Source organism: Grammomys surdaster, unplaced genomic scaffold, assembly GCF_004785775.1.
Source record: "Grammomys surdaster isolate TR1022 unplaced genomic scaffold, NIH_TR_1.0 205, whole genome shotgun sequence".
In the NCBI taxonomy this organism is placed as follows: Eukaryota; Metazoa; Chordata; class Mammalia; order Rodentia; family Muridae; genus Grammomys; species Grammomys surdaster.
The window spans coordinates 4,080,426-4,103,775 of NW_021604650.1; the positions used below are offsets into that span (position 1 = coordinate 4,080,426).

The 23,350-nt window shown below is 41.2% G+C and overlaps 1 protein-coding gene across 5 annotated transcripts in view; it reads right to left on the reverse strand.

Moving 5' to 3' along the window:
• Kmt5b (lysine methyltransferase 5B) overlaps positions 1-23,350 on the reverse strand; it is a 48,672-nt gene that overhangs the window by 20,151 nt on the left and 5,171 nt on the right. For 3 of the 5 annotated variants that reach the window (XM_028770934.1, XM_028770935.1, XM_028770936.1), the window contains exons 2-4: positions 10,085-10,320; positions 3,845-3,992; positions 145-213 (exon numbers count right to left, since the gene is read on the reverse strand). In XM_028770934.1, the coding sequence (XP_028626767.1) occupies positions 145-213; positions 3,845-3,992; positions 10,085-10,244 (377 nt within the window). In that variant the 5' untranslated portion in view covers positions 10,245-10,320. Of the gene's footprint in view, positions 1-144; positions 214-3,844; positions 3,993-10,084; positions 10,321-13,766; positions 13,816-23,350 lie in introns of those variants that run through there. The other 2 variants (XM_028770937.1, XM_028770938.1) reach the window with 2 other exon arrangements.

A 23,350-nucleotide genomic window follows, 5' to 3' on the forward strand; every position in this document is an offset into this window, starting at 1 on the left:
CACAGACATACATACAAGTAAAACACAGATGTACACGAAATAAAAATAAATAAATATGTTTAAAATAAGTCCTATTTCAATGATATGGTGCCAGGACAGAACCACAGGCTTGAGTCTTGCTTGTTTGAAATGCACACTACCTACCTCACAGGATTGTTGTGAGAAAAACTGTCAGCTTTTGAAATATGTCTCGAGCTCCTCGAAGGAAAGGCGCTATACAAATACAAAACAAATAATAGTAATGACTACTTGTACAATTGGCATTTGTCATCTCTAGACATTCACTGCAGCACAAATCTTTAAATACAAATATTTAAAACTTTATGAATACACAGGGATATTCCAGATAGCAATGCCAGGTTGTTAGAAATCTTTTCTTCCCACAATATAAATTTACCACAAATTCACAAAATTTCCTTATGTATTCTAGTCAAGCATCAAATCCTGAAATGATACAAAGTAATTTTAAGTGCATATTCAGGAGAGAATAATCATAAGCAAACACATAGCAGAAAACAAAACAAAACCAAACCATGCAGCTATAATGATGGAAGGCTAAGCCTGTCAAGACAACTTCAGACTGGAAAAATCAAACAAAGCTTTAAAGGAGAAGTTCCCAGACAATAATTCTTGCTTCATAAAAACACTTCTTTTGACCTACACTTGCCTTTTTTTTTTTTTTTTTTTTTTTGCTTTCATTTTTGTTTTGGAGACAAGGTTTCTCTATGTAGTCTTGAATGACCTAGAATTCAATATGTAGCCAGGCTGGATTCAAACTCAAGAGAACGATCCACTTGCCTCTGCCTCAGCCTCTTGAATGCTGGGATTAAAGGCATGGGCCACCACACTTGGCTGCCTGTCTCATAGTATAACCTATCTGAGTCATGCTGCCTAGATGAGGGAGACTACTAAAGCCACCCATCCATCCCATCTTTACACACTTGCTCCAACTCTCCCGTTCCTCCCATCCTGAGACAGGGTTTCTCTATTATATAGACCAGACTGTCCTGGAACTCACTTGGTAGACCCAACTGGCCTGCGTCTGCCTCCTAAATGCTGGGATTAAAGGATTAGGCCACTGCCTGGCCCCAACTACCTTTTTTAAAAATCAGAGGTATTGAGGCTGAAAAGATGGCTCAGTTATTACGAGCATTAACTTTTCTTCCAAAGGACCTGGGTTCAATTCCCAGCACCCACATGATAGCTCACAACTGTCTGTGACTCCTGTTCCAGGGGATCCTCACACAGACATACACATACAGTCAAAACACCAATGTACATAAAATAAAAATAAAAATGAAATAAAAGTCATATAAAAATCAGAGGTACTATCCACAACTTTAGTCTCCTGCTATAAAGAAAATTTTCTTTTTTTTTTCTTTTTTGTTTTTTTTGTTTTTTTTGTTTGGTTTTTCGAGACAGGGTTTCTCTGTGTAGCCCTGGCTGTCCTGGAACTCACTCTGTAGACCAGGCTGGCCTTGAACTCAGAAATCCGCCTGCCTCTGCCTCCCAAGTGCTGGGATTAAAGGCGTGCGCCACCACCGCCCAGCTATAAAGAATAATTTAAGTTTCACAATTGACAAGAAACAATTAAAAAAACTCTAGCAAATGTAAACCTGTATTTTCTGTTTACTCAGCTCTCATGATATAGCTCTGCCTCAATGATGGGTAAATGCTGGGGAACTAAGATCAAAATATCGGCACTTGTGCCAAGTGTAGGGCTGTACACATTTAATATGGCACTCAGGAGACCAAGACAGGAGAACTCTTGAGTATGATATCAACTTTGGCTACACAGCAAGACCCTGCCTCAAAACCAAAACCAACAAATAACAAGTCAAAGTGTAAGCATTCAAAACAGAGCTGCCTTTGAAAGTTCTCAAATCATACAACTACTACTGCTTTCAAACATAGTCCTGAAAGCATGTGGAAGGAATGATGGAGAGAGAAGGCAAAAGGTAGAAGACAAGCAGAGCTGCGACTGCAGGCCAGTGGTAGGGTCTTACTTAACAGGAGTGAGGCCCTGTTCCCAAAACTACAGGCACGCAGAGGGAGGGAGACAGACAAAATTGTGTATTCCTAAACAAAGCTTTCAGGGAGCTGCTGAAACCTCTGTGAAGAAGTCATCAACTGCCTTGGAACAGATTCTGAAGAGTCTGGGGGCATGCTATTGGGAACAGACTAGTCCTGCCCACTCCCCCTTAGGCTGGTTCAGTTGAGTGGACTAAATGCTGCACTGAAAAACACTAATTTAGGTGTTCCAGCTTCTGTGTGAACAGAATACAGTTAACTCAGGAGTCCTCCCATACAAAAAGGTCACAATTATCAATAATTGACAATACTGAGATTTTTTTCCTTCTCTTCCATTTTCTCTTCCTCACCCCAATTCCCTCATGATAGGTGAGCACTTCACTGAGTCATACCCTTAGCCCTCTGAACATCACTTTGTGTCCACATTGTTTTAACTGAGCCTCAGGAAACGTGAGTTTTAGATTAAACTTCTCTAAATACAGATCAGGGGCTTGTTAGAAACGCAAAATCCCAGTTTCCATCCATAGGCTAAGAAGCACCAGTGTTCTCAGAAGAAACCACAATATTTTCTACTACAGAGCCATTGACAGGTATAACCAACCCTTCATTCTCTGGAATAGAGCCTGGGGTTCAAAATAAATATTCTTCCATAAGCAACTAAAACTTTTGTTCTGACTCTAATGGAATAACTTTCTAAAATGTTTCATTTGCCTCTCTATCTTAACATATAAGATATCATCAACATAAGACAACTTAAGTAATCCACTTATTTTAAAAACAAAAGCAAAAACAAAAAACAAGAGAGGCAAAGATACAGAGAGTGACTGAAATCCTATCAGGATCATCTTCTAGGAGAACGAGCATCAATCTCACTGAGCAGAAGCGGAGGAACTGGACTTAAAGCAGTGTGATAAGGTGGTAGGCTGGGAAGGCTGGGACGGGGTGCAGTCTGGCTGACAGCCTCAGCTTAATTCCAGTGTGTATAACTTCAGTTCAGTGAATGACTCACAGAGACAGGAAACATGGAATTCCAAAGACATTTTTTTACTGCCATTCTTTGTATGTCCTGTTTTATTTCTAGAAAGGGGAAAATCTGAAAGGGGAAAGGATGTGCAAGGCTCCCTCTAGTTCCTGTCTCCCGACAATCAGAGCTTATTAAACCTGGTTTTCCAATTCTTCCTGGATGATCATGGACATAGGGCTACAAGAAGCCTATATATGATGGAGATGAGAAGGAATGGGCCCAGAGTGCATTTCATCTCTAAATCGTTAGTGGAACCACTTCCACCAGATCCAACACCCTTTGCCACAGACAAAGAATTGTAAGATGATCTTAGTATCTTTCCCAAAAGAAAAATGGTTCTTAAGAGGACTACAAGAGTCAGAGACCTCAGACTTGAGTCTAAGAACCAGAGCAAGCATGGTAGTACATGTCTTCAGTCCCCGCACTCAGAAGGTGAGGCTTGGCAGTCCCAAGACTGTTGAAGTAGTTTTGACTGACAGAGCATTTAGACTCTTAATAGGTTCCTATCTGCATATGAAATATGCAAGTATTAACTGCTGAGTTACAAAGGTTATACAAGGCCAAAATACCAGTGGCCATTATTTAAAACAATAAGAAGCCATGGGAAAGATCCCCCAGTGCAAGATGGAAAGGTGGATCTCCTTTCCAGATTCTGCCTGCTTCTCTTGGCTCACAGAAAATTGTTCTGTATCAAAGAACGTTACTGTCATTTATAATTCAGAGTCATCACCTGTTTTCTTAAGTTGGATATCATGATTGGTTTTATGCAGGAGAAAGAATCAAAATTACCTAGTGTTCATTTTGTGTGTCTGAAAACCTAAATAGGGATCAAGAACCAAACTGGTTGCTAAGTCATCGTTCTCACAGAGCTCCTTGGCGGACATTCCAGAGGATGGCACATAGCGACTCTGCCCTTCAAATCCTGAGTTACCATGACCTGTGAAAAGCAAAAGAAAGAAATACAACTTGGTGAAACAACTCAGTCTCCTTAAAAATCCCACTGCATCCAAACTGGCATCATCAGATAGAGTTACATCAATCACTATTAGTGATTAGAAATCAATATTCCTTATGCTAGACAAAGAAAACCAGATACAGTAAATCTAACCATTAGGAGAATGTGGGCAGCTGACAATATTATCAGGTTTCCAGGGAGTGGGGAGCTTGCTCAAATCTCCGCTCCATAAAGAGCGGAGACAGCACACAGAGCCATTACAGACAGGGCTGGGGAGAAGAAAACAATAGGGATGCAGACAGGCATCAAGAAATGCCATAAATATGGATCCCTAGAACCAAAGGGTATCAAGGAATTAAGATGGGCTTCTTGCTTTTGGGCAGCTAAATGACCAATATCCTCTTTATGGATAACTGAGGACCAGAAGTTAAAAAGCTGGCCTGGAATTAAAGTTATACAGAAGTGGAGAAAGACAGGGAATGAACAATGAAAGGCTTATTTCTATTCTTCTGAGAGATTTCTCAATGAATGAACTGAATGGATAACGTAAGTGGCTGGGTTTCACTGAGAAGCAATGCAGAGAAGGCACGTGCAGAAACAAAAAGCTCTCATCAGTGCTGGTGAAGGCTCCTGGGTAGTGTTCAGTCTGCTCTAGGAATTAGCACATAATTTACAAAGTGTTAATGACAGTGTAAGTTTAAGCTCTCAAAATCAGCACATGGAGAATGGGAGGTTTAACCTTTTCATCCATTCTTTCACAAAATAAAGGACCCATATGGGTCCTTTCCAAGGAATAGGTATATGATTTCTGCAATCAAAATACTTGCATATACGCACGTGAAAAGTTATGTAAGAAGCTGGAGATATGGCTTAGCTATTAAGAGCACTGGCTGTTCTTCCAGACCTGGAAGAATAAGTCCCAGCACCCATATAGTTATAGGTTACAACTGTCTATAACTTCTGTTCCAATAGATCTGACTGATTTGTTTTGTTTTGAACTAGACTTTTGAGACAGAGTTTTTCTGTGTATTCCTGGCTGTCCTGGAACTCATTCTATAGTCCAGGATGGCTTTGAACTCTGAGATCCACCTGCCTCTACCTCCCAAGTCCTGGGATTAAAGGCATGCACCACCACCACCTGGCATGAGATCTGACTTCTGAAGGCACCAGGCATGTATTCAAACATATATGCAGGTAAAACAAATAAAAATTAAAACAGTAACAACAACAAAAAACTATCTAAGTTGTTGACTGGGTCAAACCTAGTACCTCAAGCATGCAAGGTAAGCACTGAGTTAGATACATCCTTAACCCTTAACCTGCTACATTTTCTAAGTTGTGTTGAAATACAAACTTAACCAGGTGAAACAGATAATTCAGTGGTTAACAGATTCACAGAACTGTTCTCCCATCACCACCCCAAAAGAAGCCTTACTGTCCCCACCAACTGCTCAGACTGAGGCAACCACTAACCTACTGTCTCCTTTCGATTTGCCTGTTCTGAAAACTTTACATGCTGGAATGGTAATATATATGATCCTCTGTGACTGGCTTCTTCTAACTGGCACAGTTCATCATGTTATACTATGTATCAGTATTTTTGTCCTTATGGTTAAAAAATACTCTACTTTAGCTAGCAGACACACCTGAGCTGCTTCTGTTTGGGGGCTATTATGGATAATGCTGCCACAACCTCTGTAAAAATAATCATGTATCCACAAAATCTTCCTAGTGGAGTTCTACTAGACTGGCAGAGTCGAGCTTCCCACTCCTTGCTAACAGCCTGTCATCCTGATTCTAGCTGTCTGGGTGGCAGTGAAGGAGTACCTTGAAGTTTTGATTTGCATTCTGTGCTAATTAAATATACTACTGGCTACTTGTATATCTCTGGAGCAATATGTCTACTCAGATTCTTAATCTATTTTGAATTTGGGTTCTGTCTTTTATCTTGGCTTTCAAGAGAGCTTTGTATATTCTGGAGATGGTCCTTTGTAGACATGTGATTTACACCTAGTTCTCCCACTCCATTCTATGGTTGTTGTCTTTTTACTTTTTGGTGATTTCCTTTAACACATGGCTTGTGATTTTGATTTTTTTTCTTGTTCCTTGTTTTTTTTTTTTTTTTTTTAAATGTCCTACTTAAAAAGAACATTGTCTCATATGAGGTCAGGAAAACGTAGCCTGTGTTTGCTTCTGGGATTTTTAATGTTTCACACAAACGGTGTGCTAGGTTTACTTCACTCTGGATACAGAGACCTAATTCTTTTTTTTTTTTTTTTTGGTTTTTCGAGACAGGGTTTTTCTGTGTAGCTCTGGCTGTCCTGGAACTCACTCTGTAGACCAGGCTGGCCTCGAACTCAGAAATCCGCCTGCCTCTCTGCCTCCCAAGTGCTGGGATTAAAGGCGTGCGCCACCACCGCCCGGCCGAGACCTAATTCTTCATTGCATTTTTCCTAGTACTCTAAAAAAGGAAAAAAGAAAAGAAAAGAAAGAAAATAAAAGGAAGGAAGGAAGGAAGGCAGGGAGGGAGGGAGGGAGGGGAAAAGGAGAAAGGAAACAGGGCAGGGTGCAGCTCAGTGGGGAAGCACTTATGTAGAAGCCATGAGCTTCAGTCCTAGCAAACCCTCCTACCCTTGTTGACAGATCTACACTGTACGATTTACTCTTGTTCTTAAATGTATTCCAGGACCACAGAAGTGTTGGATTATACTTGTGCTGACCACTGCAGCAGTGAATAAAGTTTTGAAATAGAGGAATCAGAGTTTCCAAACTTCAATCCTCACAACTCCAAACGTTTGCTATTCTGGGTACCTTGGACTCCTGTATTTTAGAATTTGTCATTTTTCAAATATGTCAGGTGGGATTGTGACAGGATCACCTGGGAGTTCTGCCATCTGTTATCTAATCAGGGAACAAGCAACATGCTATTCCATTTATTAGGCCTTCCAGTTTTTAAAAAGATTTATTTTACATGAGTACTCTACCTGCATGTTCACCTACATGCCAAAGAGGGCATCAGATCCCAGTATAGATGGTTGTGAGCCACCGTATGGCTGCTGGAATCAAACTCAGGACTCCTGAAAGAGCAGACATTGCTCTTAACTACTGAGCCATCTCTCCAGCCCAGGTCTTCAATTTTTTCAACAGCGTTTTTCAGAAATATATTATACTTTGTAGATTCTTATTGCTACTGTCTTTGGATGGCACTGTAAATGAGATGTTTCTGTTTGTTGTGCTTGAGGCTGAACCTGGAGCCTCCTACACCCTAGCTGAATTCCTTATCACCAGGCTACAGCTTCAGATTTTTTTTTTTTTTTTTTTTTTGAGCAAGGTTACCTTCATGGAGTCTTGAGTGGTTCTGAACTCTTAGTAATCTTCCTGTTGCAGCCTTTCGAATGCTGGGATTAATAAATAAAATTTTCTCTTAAAAGATTTATTTATATATTTATGTTACATAGAAGTGCTCTATCTGCATGTATGTCTTCATGCCCAAAGAGGGCATCTGATCCCATTACAGATGGTTGTGAGCCACCATGCGGTTGCTGGGAATTGAACTTAGGACCTCTGGAGGAGCAGTCAGTGAGTGTTCTTAACTGCTGAGCCATGTCTCCAGCCCCTCAAATTCCGCATACACACAAGTATGCGCAAACTTAATTTTCTTCAGTGCTAGGGAAAGAACCACCCTCAAGGCCCTGGAGATGGGATTCTAGGAAGATAGTCTCCATCCGTAGAATGATATGCTAGTATTTTGTGAAGAATAGTTTTGCTCATATTCAGGAGTAGTGTCACTCTGTACTTTTCTTGTGATATCTACTTTTGGCATCAGGGTAAGAAAATAAGTTACAAGTATTCCTAAGACTTTCTCAAATGCTGGTATCAATTCTTGAGACATCTCAGAATACACAAATGAAACCCTCTGGGCCTGAGGCTTTCTTTGTAGGTAAGCTCTACTGATTTTAAATGACTACTTATTACAAGTTTATTTAGCTTTATTTCTCCCAGGCTGCCCTTGAACTCACAGGATTCTTCCTTCCTCTGCCGCCCAAGAGCTGGGATTAAGGTATGTGCCACCCTGCTCAACCTGGTTTCCTTTTGATTTTTCTTTGAATCAACAGTCATTCATGAGTGTGTACTAGTAAAATTTGTATTGATTCTAACATTTACTCTATGGTAGACACTTACATGTTTTTAATCCTCTTAAGTCTGCTTATATTTGTTACATGGCCTGGTATACAATGTGTCCTGGAGAAAGTTCCATGCATACTTGAGAATAATAAGTATAATGCTGTTGGTGAATGGAATGTTCTATTGATACCTGATTGGTTTAGTTGATTTACAGGGCTTTAAAAACCTACCCTGTTTCTGTTCACCTCTGGTCTGTTGTAGCACCCATTATTGAAAGTAGATTGTTGCAGTACCTGATTTCTTGCTGCACTGTCTACTTTCTCTTCAGTGCTATCAGCATTTAGCTTTGTGTGTTCTGGGCCCTGATTTTAAGTCGGGCTGACCATCTTCTTTGATACAGAGCACTTTACATGATCCTTCTCTGTCACTGGCTCTCTCTGCACCATTCAATCTGCCCAACAATATTCAGCATCATGCTGTCTTCTCCACATTCTGTATTTCCCACAATTTAATTTAAACTAAAACCTTTTACATTGTACAAGAAGCCAGCAATTTAAAAGCTTCAGAAATGTCTAGTTTTCTGACCACAGCAATGCCGCTGAGAGGGCATAGTTTTAGCCATGTTGACAGCAGCCATGAATAGGGGTTCATGCAGAGAAGAGCTAGTTAGCTTTGGGCTCCCTCACACTCTTAATTCCAAGCAAGAATAATGCCCAACTTTCTATAAAACACTGATCTGAGCTCATCTGGAAAGAGTAAAGGCACCTGAGCCCAATAAACAGCATCTACCTAAAGCCAAAGAGAGTATGAAGTAGACCCAACACAACTAAGGAACTTCCACAGTGGCTGACTAATGCTAGGAAAAGCAGAGATTGAGAACATGGTTAGACACTTCTGATTAATACTCCTGTAAATGTCCACTCAGACGTATGTTTGTTGTAGGTCATTTTATTTTGGAGGGGGGACAAGAAAGAGAAACCAATCCTATAATTCAAAAAATAGCCTCACTGCTTGGTCTTGTGGAGGCTTGATGCCCTCAAGAAGAGAGATGCTAGGAGGAGGAGGCCAGAGTGTGTGGGTAGGAGGGGGGGCACCCTCTTAAAGTCAAAGAAGAGGGCGATGGGGTGGGGGAATTTGTAGGGGGAGACCAGGAAAGGGGACAACATTTGAAATGTAAGCAAATAAAATGATTTAAAAAAAAAAATCTCATCCCCAGCAAGAACCACAGAGGGCGGGAAGTAACTTCTCATCATAGGGTTTCCCTGACACTCATCCGTCCATGCAATCTTGAAGCAACGGCAAGGATTGTGAGGGTGTCCTAAAGACCACCCATCTCTTCTCCATCCGCTCCTCATGGAAAGGAGGGGAGTCTATGGTTCAGCTTGCTGCATGAAGCACTTATGGAAGTTACAGTCAGGCATTTATACTGATAGGAAGTTCAGCAGTAGCATATTTTAAAACTCCTACAGAACAAATCAGCTTTCTACAAGTTATGGGTTAAAAAAAAATCATAAAGATTACATAAAGTGGGGAGCGGAGATGGGATAAAGGACTCTGGGGGAGGGGGAAGTACCAGGGAGCGGGCAACATTTGGCATGCAAATAAATAATTAGTTTTTAAAAAGATTACATAAAGCATGAAACTTAATTTTTACATTTTACATGGTAAGAATCAAAACTGCTAGTGTGTCTGTAGTGCCAGCTACTTGGGAGGCTCAAGCAGAGTGATCACTTGAGGCCAGGAGTTCAAGTCGAGCCTGGGCAACATAATGAGGCACACTCCACCTCCCAAAGACAAAAGGAAAAGAAAAAAAATAATCTGAATGGAGTTCTGAGAATGAAAAGGCTCAACTGCTGAGTGTTGAGAACAGAGGGAGTATAATGACAAGAGGAAGCTGAGGAAACACGGGTACACCACAACTAAAAACAGTGAGATGAAGGTGTACATACATCTGTTGGACCGCCTCTCAACAGCGTTTCTGCCAGTCTTCAGGGTGTCCTTGCCCGAGTGCTGTAATTTTGATTGATTCTGCTGATGGTCATTAGACAACTTGCCTCCATTTCTCCTGCCATTCACCACCATGTTCTTGGAGTCTCCCAACCACTTCATACCCACAGACAGCCTGACCCAGGAGCATTTAGTCACTCTCTTCAGATAGCTTAGAGAATAATTTCAATGTTCTCTCCTAACAGAAACAAAACATGAAAACAAAACAAAACGGGAGGTAAATATACGAAAGACCATGTCAACAGACTGTAAGAAAGACACACAGAGGAGCACTCTCGTCTCCCTTCCACACAGCGGTCTCTGGACTGGAGCGCCCCACACTTCCCACAGCACACCTCTAGCTCCATAACATTCCCTCTTCAGTTACCAAGAGCTGAGAACCATCTGTGTGTGTGCACAGCTCAAGAACCCACTGATACAGTTTGGTAACACTCTATGAACTGCAAGTAAAATAAATGCGAGAGAATTACCTCCTTTGTCCATACGAAAGCTTAAAAAAAGGCAGCTAGGTGAAGTTCTGTTCACTCCTGAAAGGGACTACTAAAACCCAGGAATTCTTTATTCACAGTGTAAGAACCTGATAGGCACCAAGCCTGGTGTCCTGAGTTTGATTCTGGGCCCCATAGATTGAAAGAAAGGAAACACCTCTCCCAAGCTGTCTTCTGATCTCCAGAATCATAATATGAATTTGCTATCTTTCTGCTGTTTGAAGGCATTTAAGGACCCATATTCAAGTATCAGAGTCATATCATGGAAACATGTGCCTTTCTGTGCCTCACAATGGCAAGAAAATTGAGGGGAACAATGTATAAACAATATTCTTCACTCTCTGAACATTAATGAGCTGGATTTGGAGATGGGGATTTATTTGAGGGTCTGATAGGTCACAGTTACTGCTGCTAATGCTCCTCACTAGGGAGATACAATGTAGTCCAAGTCAGACTAAAGCCTGCAAATGAGAATGCGCAAAACTGAAGAACCTCAGTACTGAATGAGGCCAGGAGAAGTACTAGCATGAGTCTGTGAGTACTAGCACAAGTCCATCAGTGCACAGATGAACTGCTGCAGAGAGCCTGCAGCAGAAACAATGCAACTCAGAGCTTCTAGCCATGGCTCTCCTGACAATAGATATTGGGTCTTTGTCTTCACAAAGGCATAGAAAACTACAAGTGATAACTATTACTGAGAGCAGTGAGGACTGACGCCAGGGTCTCACACAGGCTAAGCATGTATTCTTTCACTGAACTACAACCCTAGTCTCATGATAAATTCTGAAGGACTCCAAGAAATGTACACCTTTAATAATACACACACAAAACATCAATTTCTATGTTATGTACCCTCAGAGGTTTTTGTATAACTTCACAGAGGGCTAAAAAAAAAAAAAAAGGGCAGGCTCAGCTGGAAGGTGAAGATGCCTGGCTGACGTGGCAGTAACTGTCTCTGAGGTACTTCCCTCAGGGTCAGTTCCTATTTAAATTCAGCTGCTGTTTAACTTTTATTGTACTGTCTTTCAGTTCTCGTAGTATCCTCATCAAACTCATAAAGAGCCTACGTAAACTACATGAGCTATGTAAAACTCTATCACACATAAGCTACATAGTATCCAAACAGTAAATTTTGCTTAAAGATCTTTTTTTACTTTTTAAGATTTATTATTTTTAAGTGTGTGTGTGTGTGTCTGTGCGTGTGTGTAAGTTCTGGTGTCCTTGGAAGCTAGAAATGTACATTCCTCAGAAGATGGAATTATAGGAAGTTATGAGCTGCCTGATGTGGATGTTTGGAATTAAACTCGAAAGTTCTTCTACCAAGAGCAGTTCATGTTCTTAACCACTAAACCATCTCTTCAGACCTGAATTTTATCTGAAGACCTTTAACTGATGATCAAATACCATGTACAATGTTTAAGCTTGGGAAGAAAGAATTACATTACTGTATGCCATGTGATTGTGTAGCGCCCTTGGGAGATGCTGGATACTATTTAGAGCAGGAGTTAGCAATAACTGTGGGTGCTAGGAACCAAACTCAGGTCCTCTAGAAAAGTAACAAGATAGCACAGTAGACAAAACTGTTTGTCACTAAAGGCCAACAAGCTGTGTTTGATCCTCAGAACTCACATAGTAAAGGGAAAGAACCAACTCCTGAAAGAAAACTGTTCACCTCCATATGCACTGTTCCACAAGACCACTTTCCCCTCCCAAATATTTTTTTTAAATTAAAGAACCAATTAAAACATACTTATTTTTATTTTCTGTGTGTGGGTGTTTTCATGCCAGCTACCCCAAAAGGCATAAGAAGGTGTTAGATCATGTGGAACTGCATCATAGATGGTTGTGAACTACCACATGCATGCTGGGAATGGAATCCTGGTCCTTTGCAAGAGCAGCCAGGTTTTTTTTTTTTTTTTTTTGAGGGGGGGAGTCTTCGAGACAGGGTTTCTCTGTATAACCCTGGCTGTCCTGGCACTCACTTTGTAGACCAGGCTGGCCTCGAACTCAGAAATCCACCTGCCTCTGCCTCCCAAGCGCCCCAGCATTAATCCCAATTAAAGGCATGCGCCACCACTGCCCAGAGCAGCCAGTGTTCTTAATCACTGAACCATCTCTCCTGCCCAGAATCCAGTTTTGTTTTGTTTTTTTATCTCCATCCTCAGTTGGGACAACATACTGTGGGATCTTCTGATCTTTCTTAGCTGTTAAGAGAGTCTAAACATTAAAAAAAAATAAATTAATTAATTAAAAAAAAAAGAGAGAGAGTCTAAGTGACAGACCACTTATGAATAATAACTCAAGAACGTGTTTTTAGGAGCCCTAAGTATAATTCTGTAGAACAAGAAAGACAGACATGGCTTTAAAGACTTTATGTGATGTGTGTGCAGGTGCCCACAGAGGCCAAAAGGGGGAAGATCCCTTAGAGACAGATTATTTGTGAGCTGCATGACTTGCTGGGTTAGAACTTGGGTTCCAACAGGGCTGCAACTGTTCTATGAAGAATCTTTAAATTACAACTCATAGTCCCATCCACAAGATTTGAAACAGGAATCCCACTTGTGATAAGACCTCTGTGTGGTGCACAAGTTAACGTGAGAACAATTGCTCTAATCATTCCTTCACTGTACTACCTGCCAGCACAAAGAAGATAGACCAATTTTCTAAGAAAATTCACAGAACAGAAATTTAACCTACAAATAATTCTACCAAGGGTTCTTCCTAAATTTTAGGAAAAGTTCACCAGCAAATCATCCCAGCAACAGTGCTTTAGTCACTGCAAGATGCTCTCACTAGAACTGAATGTAGGTTAACAACCAAAGAGCTACAACAGAGCTGGTACAATGTGATCCATTGAGGCCGCTGTCTGAGCAAGTCCACAGTGTAGGAGGTGTTTGTGTCAGTCAAGAGTTAACACCAATTTCCAAGATTCAATGCTGTGTGTATAACTCAGCAGAGGCTCCAGAATGGGAGCTCTGTTGGAATTGAAGATTTTTGCATAGGAACTTGCTGTGTAGGCTTCAAACTCACAGATATTTTCCTGCCTCTGCCTCCCCTGATTAAAGGAGTAAATAGTTTGTTATCTAATTTTGTAATATATTGCTAAATCCAGCTTTTATATATAGGTTGTTGTGACCTGAACTCAGCTCCTCATGCTTGTGTGGCAGGCACTTTACCAACTGATCCATCTCCCCAGGCCACCTGTGGGAAAAACATACCAAGAAATGATAAATTAGTAATCAAAGCAAACTGAGATGGCTCAGTGGGTAAGAAGGCTTTCCTCATAAGCTTGGCAATTTGAGTTCCATTTCCAGGACCCACATAAAGGCAGAAGCTAATCTCCACATGTGCACCACGGCACATATACAATAATTTGAAAAATACAACCAAAAACCTCAATTAAGGGGGTGAAGAGATAGCTGATTAATTAAAAACACTTGCTGCTCTTGCAGAGGTCCCAGGTTCAGCAATCAGCACCCACATGGCTCAGAACTCTGCAACTCAAGTCCCAGAAGAATACAACACTCTCTTCTAGTTTCCTAAGGCACAGGTGTGCATACGATACACAGACATAGGCAGGCTTAGCACTCATACACATAAACAAATCTTTAACTGAAAGCACCAACTACACAGATACCTATACACTGGTATTCATAGGACATAGAGAAACCCTGTCTTGAGAAACAAAAACAAAACAAACAAAAAGTAAACACCTCAGAGAACAGAGAAGCAGTGTAAGCAGGAGTGTTTTTGGTCAAGCAGGTGTGATGACTTTTTTCTAAGAAAGTGGAGGGAAGACAGGAAGCTAGCTGCAATCACAAGTGTACTAGGCACAGAGAGGGAAAATACCAGCCTAGAGCAGAAACACCTTCACAGCCTATCTAGTGTGGCAGGGGTAGACAAAAGGTTAGAGGGGCAAGGTAGGACAGAGAGGATGAAAGTACAGGCAACAAAAGGTAAGTTTTAGAAGGCACTTGGAGACAGAATTTATTCTTTCGGAAACAAAGGTAGCAGCATAGTGGTGTTAACATCTCCTTTCCTCAGTTTTAAAGGACCATACTAGCAGGTTACTGTTGTGAAGGGCTCACAAATTAAAAGCAGAGATGCAACACTGGCCTGCATAGGTAACAAGAAATGGCTGACTTCAGGGTCTTCTCTGAAGGTTTCATGGACAGCACTGAGAGACCAAATGTGGAGGTTAGACAATGAAAACTCATAATTCCTATAGAAGAATCTTGAGACAGCTGACAAAAACTATAGGAATCTCAAGCTTTGGTCATTTCTAGATGCCCAGGGCTGAGAAACAGGCTGGAGAATACCACCTGGTACTGTGGTACTGATAGTATTTCAAGCCACAAATCTAAATTTATCTAGGCCTAGGTGTGGATAAAGTAGGTCCAAGAGCTAAGAAGATTAGCTAATAATCAAACGTCAAGATGAGGACAAAGCAGAAGGAAGAAGGAACAAAGAACAGCCCAGGAACACACTTCAAGAAGTCATCCTGGGCAGAGGGTACAGAGATTCAGAAGGCAAGTTAGGACAGGCCACTGATGACTGAGTGAGCTCTGCTAAGAAATGAACATCGTACATAAGAAATACAGTCTGTGCTAAAAAAGATGACAGGATGACAATTATTAGCAAAAGAAGTCTTAAATGCCAGGAAAGACATATGTAAATTAAATCTAGAGACTGAGAAACGCTAGAAACAGACTGATTATTTTGAGATGGTTTAAAGTCTGAGTTAAATTTTAAAAATTTATTTGGGAGGCTGAAGATGTACATGGTTCAACAGTTAAAAGCACATACTACTTTATCTTTTAGTAATTTTATTACTATTATTATTTTAATGTATGTGAATACACCCTTCAGACACACCAGAAGAGGGCACTGGATCCCATTACAGATAGTTGTGAGCCACCCTGTGGTTGTTGGGAATTGAACTCAGGTCCTCTAGAACAGTCAGTACTCTTAACTGCTGAGCTCGCGCTCTCTCTCTCTCTCTCTCTCTCTCTCTCTCTCTCTCTCTCTCTCTCGCCCTAATAATTGTGTTTTTATATGTATATGTGTGCACCTGAGAGCATGAACACGCACCATGTGCCTGTAGAAGCTCTTAAAGGTGAGAAGAAAGAGATGGATCCCCTAGAACCTGAATTACAGGCAGTTGTGAGCTACCATGTAAGTGCTTGGAACCAAGCCCAGATCCTCTACAACAGCAGTAAGTGATTTAACTACTGAGCCATCTCTCCAGCCCCACTTACTTTTATATTAGCATGAATATTTTGAATATATGCCTGTATATACACCATGTGTGTGACTAGTAGCCTTGGAGGCCACAAGGAGGGAGCCACCTGCCTAGCCCTGGTGTTAAAAGTTTAACAACTGGTGGACATGGTAACGGATGCCCATAATTCCAGCACTCTAGGTCCAGAGGCAGGAGGATCAACAGGTAAAACAGCAGCCTCAGGAACGTAACAAGGTTTGATGTCAGTCTGAGCTATATAAGACCTGGCCTCATGCAGGGCAGTGGTGGCACACGATTTTAATCCCAGCACTTGGGAGGCAGAGGCAGGAGGATTTCTGAGTTTGAGGCCAGCCTGGTCTACAGAGTGAGTTCCAGGACAGCCAGGGCTACACAGAGAAACCCTGTCTGGAAAAACCAAAAAAAAAAAAAAAAGAAAAAAAAAAAGAAAAGACTCAGCCTCAAAGGAAAAAGGGGGAGAAGGCAGTGGTGGTGGGGAACCTACTACTGTTGACTTGCTAGATGGACATGTCAAACTGCTTCCTAACTATCTGTGTCTATGTCTATGAACACAGGTTAATGTTGCACTCAGCCTTGGACAGAGAAGTTTCTCTCTTCAATAGTCAGCACTTAATCCAGACTCAAAGTGGTCCAAAGTGCTGAGAATAAGTGGCTATTGAGTGTTCAGCCTAAAATGGGACATCTACATCAAACCCTACTCCATGGCTCAGAGAACATCAAGGAGGAAGAGATGAAGAAAATATAAGAATAGGATGATGGGGGGTGGGTGGGGGGAGTGATGTGAACTATGAATTCTCTCATGAACTCACTACCATTGTGGTTATCTGCACAAGACCAAGACAGCAGCATCAGTCAGTATTACAGCAAGCAATATTATACTAGCAGGACTCAATGGGTTGCAAAATAGGGACACACACACACACACACACACACACACACACACGGGGAGGGGAGAAGAGTATGTTTTGGGAGGTTGACGGGAGGAGTGGAGGGGAAAGTTGAGGGAACATGATCAAGATACATTGTTTTGTGTATGATACTGTCAAAGAGTACATACAGGATACTCTACTTAAAAAGTTAATTCTCTGGACTCGAGTGGTATGCTTTTCTGAGTAGAAGATGATGAAGTCCCAAGGGGTGACCCTGCAGTCTCTAAAAATGATGCAACTAGATTCTGAGGAAAGGTAAGAGTAACTGCACTAGGGATGGCAGCATCATTCCCAAGTGGCTGGTTCATCAACACTAAGGAAGAGTACAGTCACTGGATCAACAGGTGGGAGAAGAGGTAATGTTTCTCAGGTCCTAGGACCATGCACAAGGCTGGAGTGGGGGGTGCAAATTAGGATCAGCATGAAGCACATGAGAAAACTGTTAAAATAATAAAGTACTTAGGGAATTAAGAAGGCTAGACTAGAGGCTTAAAAAGACAATGAATTTGAGGCCAGCTACATAGTAAGACCTCTCACCTCAAATATAGTACAAAACAATCCCACCCCTCCAAAAGAACTGAAGTAGAAATGGAAACTCATAATCACACCATGTTATAATATCACTAAGATAAAGAGCACCCATCCACTATTACACTTCCCCTCCCTTGAGAACACTACAGCTGCATTCAGGGGAGAGGGTACTATTTTCCCTAAATTCCTATTTACTTATATTCAGAAAAACACCCAATTCAGAAGAAAACATAATTGTCTCAGTAAATGTACTAGACTCAGGAAATATCCTGTGCCCAGCAACAATGGACATCTTCCTGCCCAGTCTCTGGATGAAAAAGTACAGCGCTGGTAGGGCTCCTGAGTTGACAGTCTTGGCCCATTTGGAGGACTCTGCTTCCAAATAGAACTTCAAGATGGGAGAGTTTTTTGTTTTATGTTGTACAAAAACTACTTTTTAAAATTCTGCAGAGAGGGCCTGAGAGATGGCAGAGAGGTTAGGGGCACTGGTTGCTCTTGCAGAGGACCCAGGTTTAATTCCTAGCCCCCATATGGCAGCTCACAACCACTTGTAACTTTTGACTCAGGTTCCAGGGGATCTGATGCCCTCTTCTGGCCTTCATAGGCACAAGGCACACACGTTCTGTACAGACTTACAAGCAGGTAAGACACAAATTGACAGATAATTTAAAAAAAAATTTTTAATGTCATAGAAATAAAAACATGGCCGGGCAGTGATGGCACACGCCTTTAATCCCCAGCACTTGGGAGGCAGAGGTAGGCGGATTTCTGAGTTGGAGGCCAGCCTGGTCTTCAGAGTGAGTTCCAGGGCAGCCAGGGCTATACAGAGAAACCTGTCTCGAACCCCCCCCCCAAAAAAAAAAAGAAATAAAAAATTCATTGGAGTGACTATAAGAATTTTAACATAATTCTATGACATTATTAAGAACTCTTGAACAAGTTTAACATTCTGGGCGTATATGTGTTTTATCTTAGAGAAAACATACAGTGGCAGGAACAATCCCAAGTGGTTGACAAGAAAATATAAGTTAAAAAGCAGACTGTAGGACTGGAGAGATAGCTCAGCAGTTAAGAGCACTGACTACTCTTCCAAAGGTCCTGAGTTCAATTCCCAGCAACCACATGGTGGCTCACAACCATCTGTAATGGGATCTGATGCCCTCTTCTGGCATGCCTGAAGACAGCTACAGTGTACTCATCATATATATATAATAAATAAAATCTTTATTTAAAAAATAAAATGACTTCTCACATTTACTTAAAAAAAAAAAAAGCAGACTATAGCACCAGTGACATGGCTCAACGGGTGAAGATGTGCTTGCCATCACATCTGATGACCTGCAATCAATCCCTGGGACCCACACAATTGTCCTCTGACTTATATATGAACATTATGGTATGCATGCACGCAAAGAAACATTAAAAATTAAACAAAAAACAGGCTCTATCTCGTTAAAGAATTCTAGAAATCTTTATTCAAAAAAGCAAATATGTGTGTGTGTGTGTGTGTGTGTGTGTATAAATATATAAAATTTAAATGATCTAACTACAATTTGGTAACAACAGTAGTATGATTATCCTGGGGTCAGTGACAGCCAGCACTTTACCTGCAATACTGTCAGCTTGACAACACAAGCACATAATCTTCTGGAGTAAAATTTACAGACACAACAAAGAATAAAAAATAAAAACGTCCACTGCTTCCTACTACAGGGCCTTTGATGTGGGACACTGCCAGCCTGTTCTAGTCCCACCTTCCCTATTCTCCATGTCTTGTCCACTGATTCAGGGATAATTCTCCAGCTGTGCATGCTGGGCACAGTCCTTGGGAACACTGGCACTCAGTATCGCAGTGGAAGCTACAAGGTAGTACTTACACTACTGGAACCTCACACAATGGTGGACATACCACAGGTTCATCTGTGTCATTCCCTCTACTTTGAAACCCCAAAGCTAAAATGAGCCCAATTGGTTAAGTTTTTCCCTCCAAATCTAAGACTCAAAATATGCTAACACAGCAGACGCCAAACCAGTTTCATCAATGCTATTCCAGGCCCATCTGCAATCAGCACACACCTACTCTCTAAGAACCCTATAGCAAACTGACCAGGCCACACAAACACCATAAGCTACCAGAAGCATTTGTGTCCAATATCCCATCCCAAAATGTCAGACAATTTGATGGCACAAATGCTCAGTTGATAATTTTCTAGGAAGTGACCATAAATTTATGGTTAGCTTCTGTGACTACATTGCTGGAAAGCATCTCATTTGAAAAGCTAGGTGACTTGATAAGACTGTTCGGAAACAAAAGAAGGAAGTGTAGGAGATTTCTGTTTCTCTACCCTCTCCTGATGTCTACAGTGAAGCTGTCTATATCACAAGTGTTAGTCAGTACTTAGAGTCAAAGAATCAAAGAGCAGGTCTCTATAGCTTAAGACAATATACCACACATGTCATCAGCATCAGGCTGCCCTTTCCAATTTCCTTTTCTAGCTTCTGTAAAGCTAAGCTCAGATGCACCTGCTCTACCAATCGACAGCTCTCTGAGGTGCCCTTGGATGTCATACCTTCATCCGGACCCAAGATAATCACACCTGAAGCCAAGAGACTCACCTCCCACCTTTTCAGTATATTTTAAAGGCTAGTTGTAAAAACCACTGATCGTGGTAAGTTGGCTAGGCTGATTTACTCTAAAGAAGAAAGTAGAGGGTTGAAAATGGCAGCAATGTTTGTTAAATTCTACCCTCTGGAACTTGTGGATGTTACCAGGAAAGGGCTGAGGATGCTATTATTAAATTAAGAGCTTTATGACAAGATTAATCCTGAAACACCTAAGTGAGCCCCTAACGCCATAAAAAAAATGTCTTTCAACAAAAGACAAAGGTGCTAAGGCTAGCTCTTCCTCCATCCCAGCATGAGCCAGGTGATACCACAACAGACTACTCTTGCTTTAAGCCATCAAGAACCAGGTAGTTTATTCCAACAGCCAAAAGAAAACTGCTACAAAGACTATGACAAAGTATACCAAGATAGAAACTTGTCATCAGACTAGAAGCACACAAAATCTCACCACAATCCAAAATGTTCTTATAGAACCAATATATTGAAAACACTTTCAAAGTTATTTCCCCTGTCATTAGAGGTGTGTGACATAGGTACAGACTTGCATGGGTTCTGAAAATACAGCTGGCTTCTCGACTAGGTAGCAAAGTGATGTGTGCTAAGCCAAATAACCACTTCTTAGGAGTCATGGCTAACATCCTATTTTATCGAAAGCCTATTTAGATAAAAAATTTTGATTTAGCAAAACATTTTAAACACTAAAACCCCTCTACTCATAAGTTCTGACTAGGCAGTTATAGTATTTGGCTATGGATCTACAGTTGGACCTGAAATACAGTCCTCTCCAAATGCTTCAGTAGAAAAAGTACTGGTTGACAGTTTCTTCTACCTCCACATTTGGGGTACTTGACCATGGCTTTTATGTAAGAGACACTCCTTAACTCCAACAGCCTCAGTAAATATTATCTCTAAAATTTAGGTTTTAGCTATGTTATTGTAAAGAAAGTCCACAAAACTGAACACTGTCTCCATTTTCCCACCTGATCAGGGCTCACTCAATAGTAACATCTAATACAAACAAGGGCCAATACAACTAATATTTCCTTTGCTGTACTTTGTCCCTTTTCTAGAAACAGATGCCACCTACTGCCACATACCAGTAAGTACAGCCTCTATAGTCCATAGCTCTGAAGAGTACTCAACTTCTGAGCAATAAGGATGGTTCTTGGGCTAGAGAGATGGCTCAATGGTTAGGAGCACTGACTGTTCTTCCAGAGGTCCAGAGTTCAATTCCCAGCACCTACATGGTGGCTCACAACCATCTATAATGGGATCTGATGCCCTATTCTAGTGTGTATAAAGAGAGTGACAGTATACTCATATAGAATAAATAAATAAATCTTTTAAAAAAAGATTTCATTATCTCTACTGCAAAATGTCTCAGTCTCGGGGGCTAGGAAGATGGTTCAAAGAGCATACTATTCTTTGCAGAGGACCCAAGTTTAGTTACCGACACCCACATTGTATAGCTCACTGTAACTCCAACTCCAGGAGACCCAATGCCCTCTGGAGACACCCTCAGATGCAGCATAAACTCACAAAAACATGGGCAAAAATAAAAACCAAAGGAAGAAACTTAGTTGGGCATACTAGCTCACACCTGTAATCCCATCTACTTGGGAGACTGAGGCAGGGAGCCCAGTGTTTGAGGTCACTAGACTACTTAGTGAGATGCTCTCATAAAACAAATTACAAACCCACACAGACTTAAGTAGCAAGTGATTTGACTAATTCACTTCCAACAAAGGGTCACATTCAATAATACATGACACACAACAAAAGTACTCTGAGTTTTATCATAGGAAGTTCAATGTCAAGGAAGGAAACAAGGGTGAGCAAGATACACAGGCACTAGAGAAGAGAGCCATGCCTTGCAAAGCAGCACCTCACCTACAGTGAGTGAACAGGGTCTGTGTAGTACAATAGATGAAATCTCTTAACTAGTGTTCTGGGCGCTCCACACTGTGGCTTCACTTTGACTCAGCGCTGTGCCAAAAACTGCATAGCATAGGACAACCCTGTAATACATGTACAATGCTACTACTGTCTTCTTCAGTGTATTAATGAGAACAAGGCCAGAAGAATTAGGCAAGATTAAGCCAAGGTCAAATTGGAAAACTCTACACTCTTAGTACAAAGAAGCAATAAAGTCTCAATGCAAACAAATCTTTGAATGTATTTGCCCCATATATGAATATCCTAGAACAGAATGGCAATGGCTTCTGCCTTCATAGAGCTGATTCCAGTTCGGGAAGAGACGACTACATATGCAATCATCTAAAATAACCACAATCTGGTAAGAACTACAAAGATGTGAGGAAATTAAAAGATACAGAGACTTTAATCAGAAAAAATAAAAATGAAAACCTAGAAAGGATCATGGTGTGGGGAGGAAAGCACCCCGGCTATTTACTTCTAGTCAGCAAACATTTTTAAGAGCCAACTAACTTTGAACTTTCTAGGACCCCGAGTGAAGCTGCTTCTGCTTCCTTCTGGAAGGGGAAAGGTTTCCTATGGCCTCTCTTGCCCCTGACTACACTAGCTCACTGGCTGAAGGGTCAAAGACCCTTTGTTCTCAGTGTCTGTGGGCTGGGTATAAATATATACTCTACATGATGCAACATAGGCATTGCTTTGAAAATAAAAATACTCTTCAGAGATCACTGACTCATTCAGACACATCGGACACTTCATCTTGTCCTATAAATCAGATGAAATGATTCATTCTGCAGACCTGGAATCCACAAACACAGCAAAAGCCTGCTGGGAGCCTTCAGGCACTGTTCATGGTGCTGGAATAGTTGTGACCATGGAACACTAGAGGGCCCACAAGAGCTTCCACCTTCAGATTGTGACCATGGAACACTAGAGGGCCCACAAGAGCTTCCACCTTCAGAAAAAAAGCAGAGCCATCACAACTCCAAAGGTTGAAAATACGGCTCAGTGGTTAAATGCACTTGCTGCTCTTTTTCAAAGACCAGAGTTCAGTTCCTAGTATCCACATGAGCCACTCACAATCTCTTGTTAACTGCTGCTTCAGAGGATACAATACTTTCTTTTGGACTCTATGAACACCTGTATTCACATGCACACACATATATTAAATAAAATTTTAAAAATACTGATTAGAAAAAAATGATGACCTGGTGCTCCTTTAAGGGGGAACACCTGCACAGAATGCAGGTGGCCTACCACCTGTACCAGGTGCTGTAGTACTCACACTAGCATGTGTGACTAAGGGCTCATGGCTCAGCTACTCCACTATGCAGATATTAGCACCACAAACAAGGCGGCTCAGGAGTGAATTTTGCTGCTCAAATAAATTTGATCACAGGTGGCAACGTTAGGCCTCAAAAACTCTTGTTGAAATTCAGT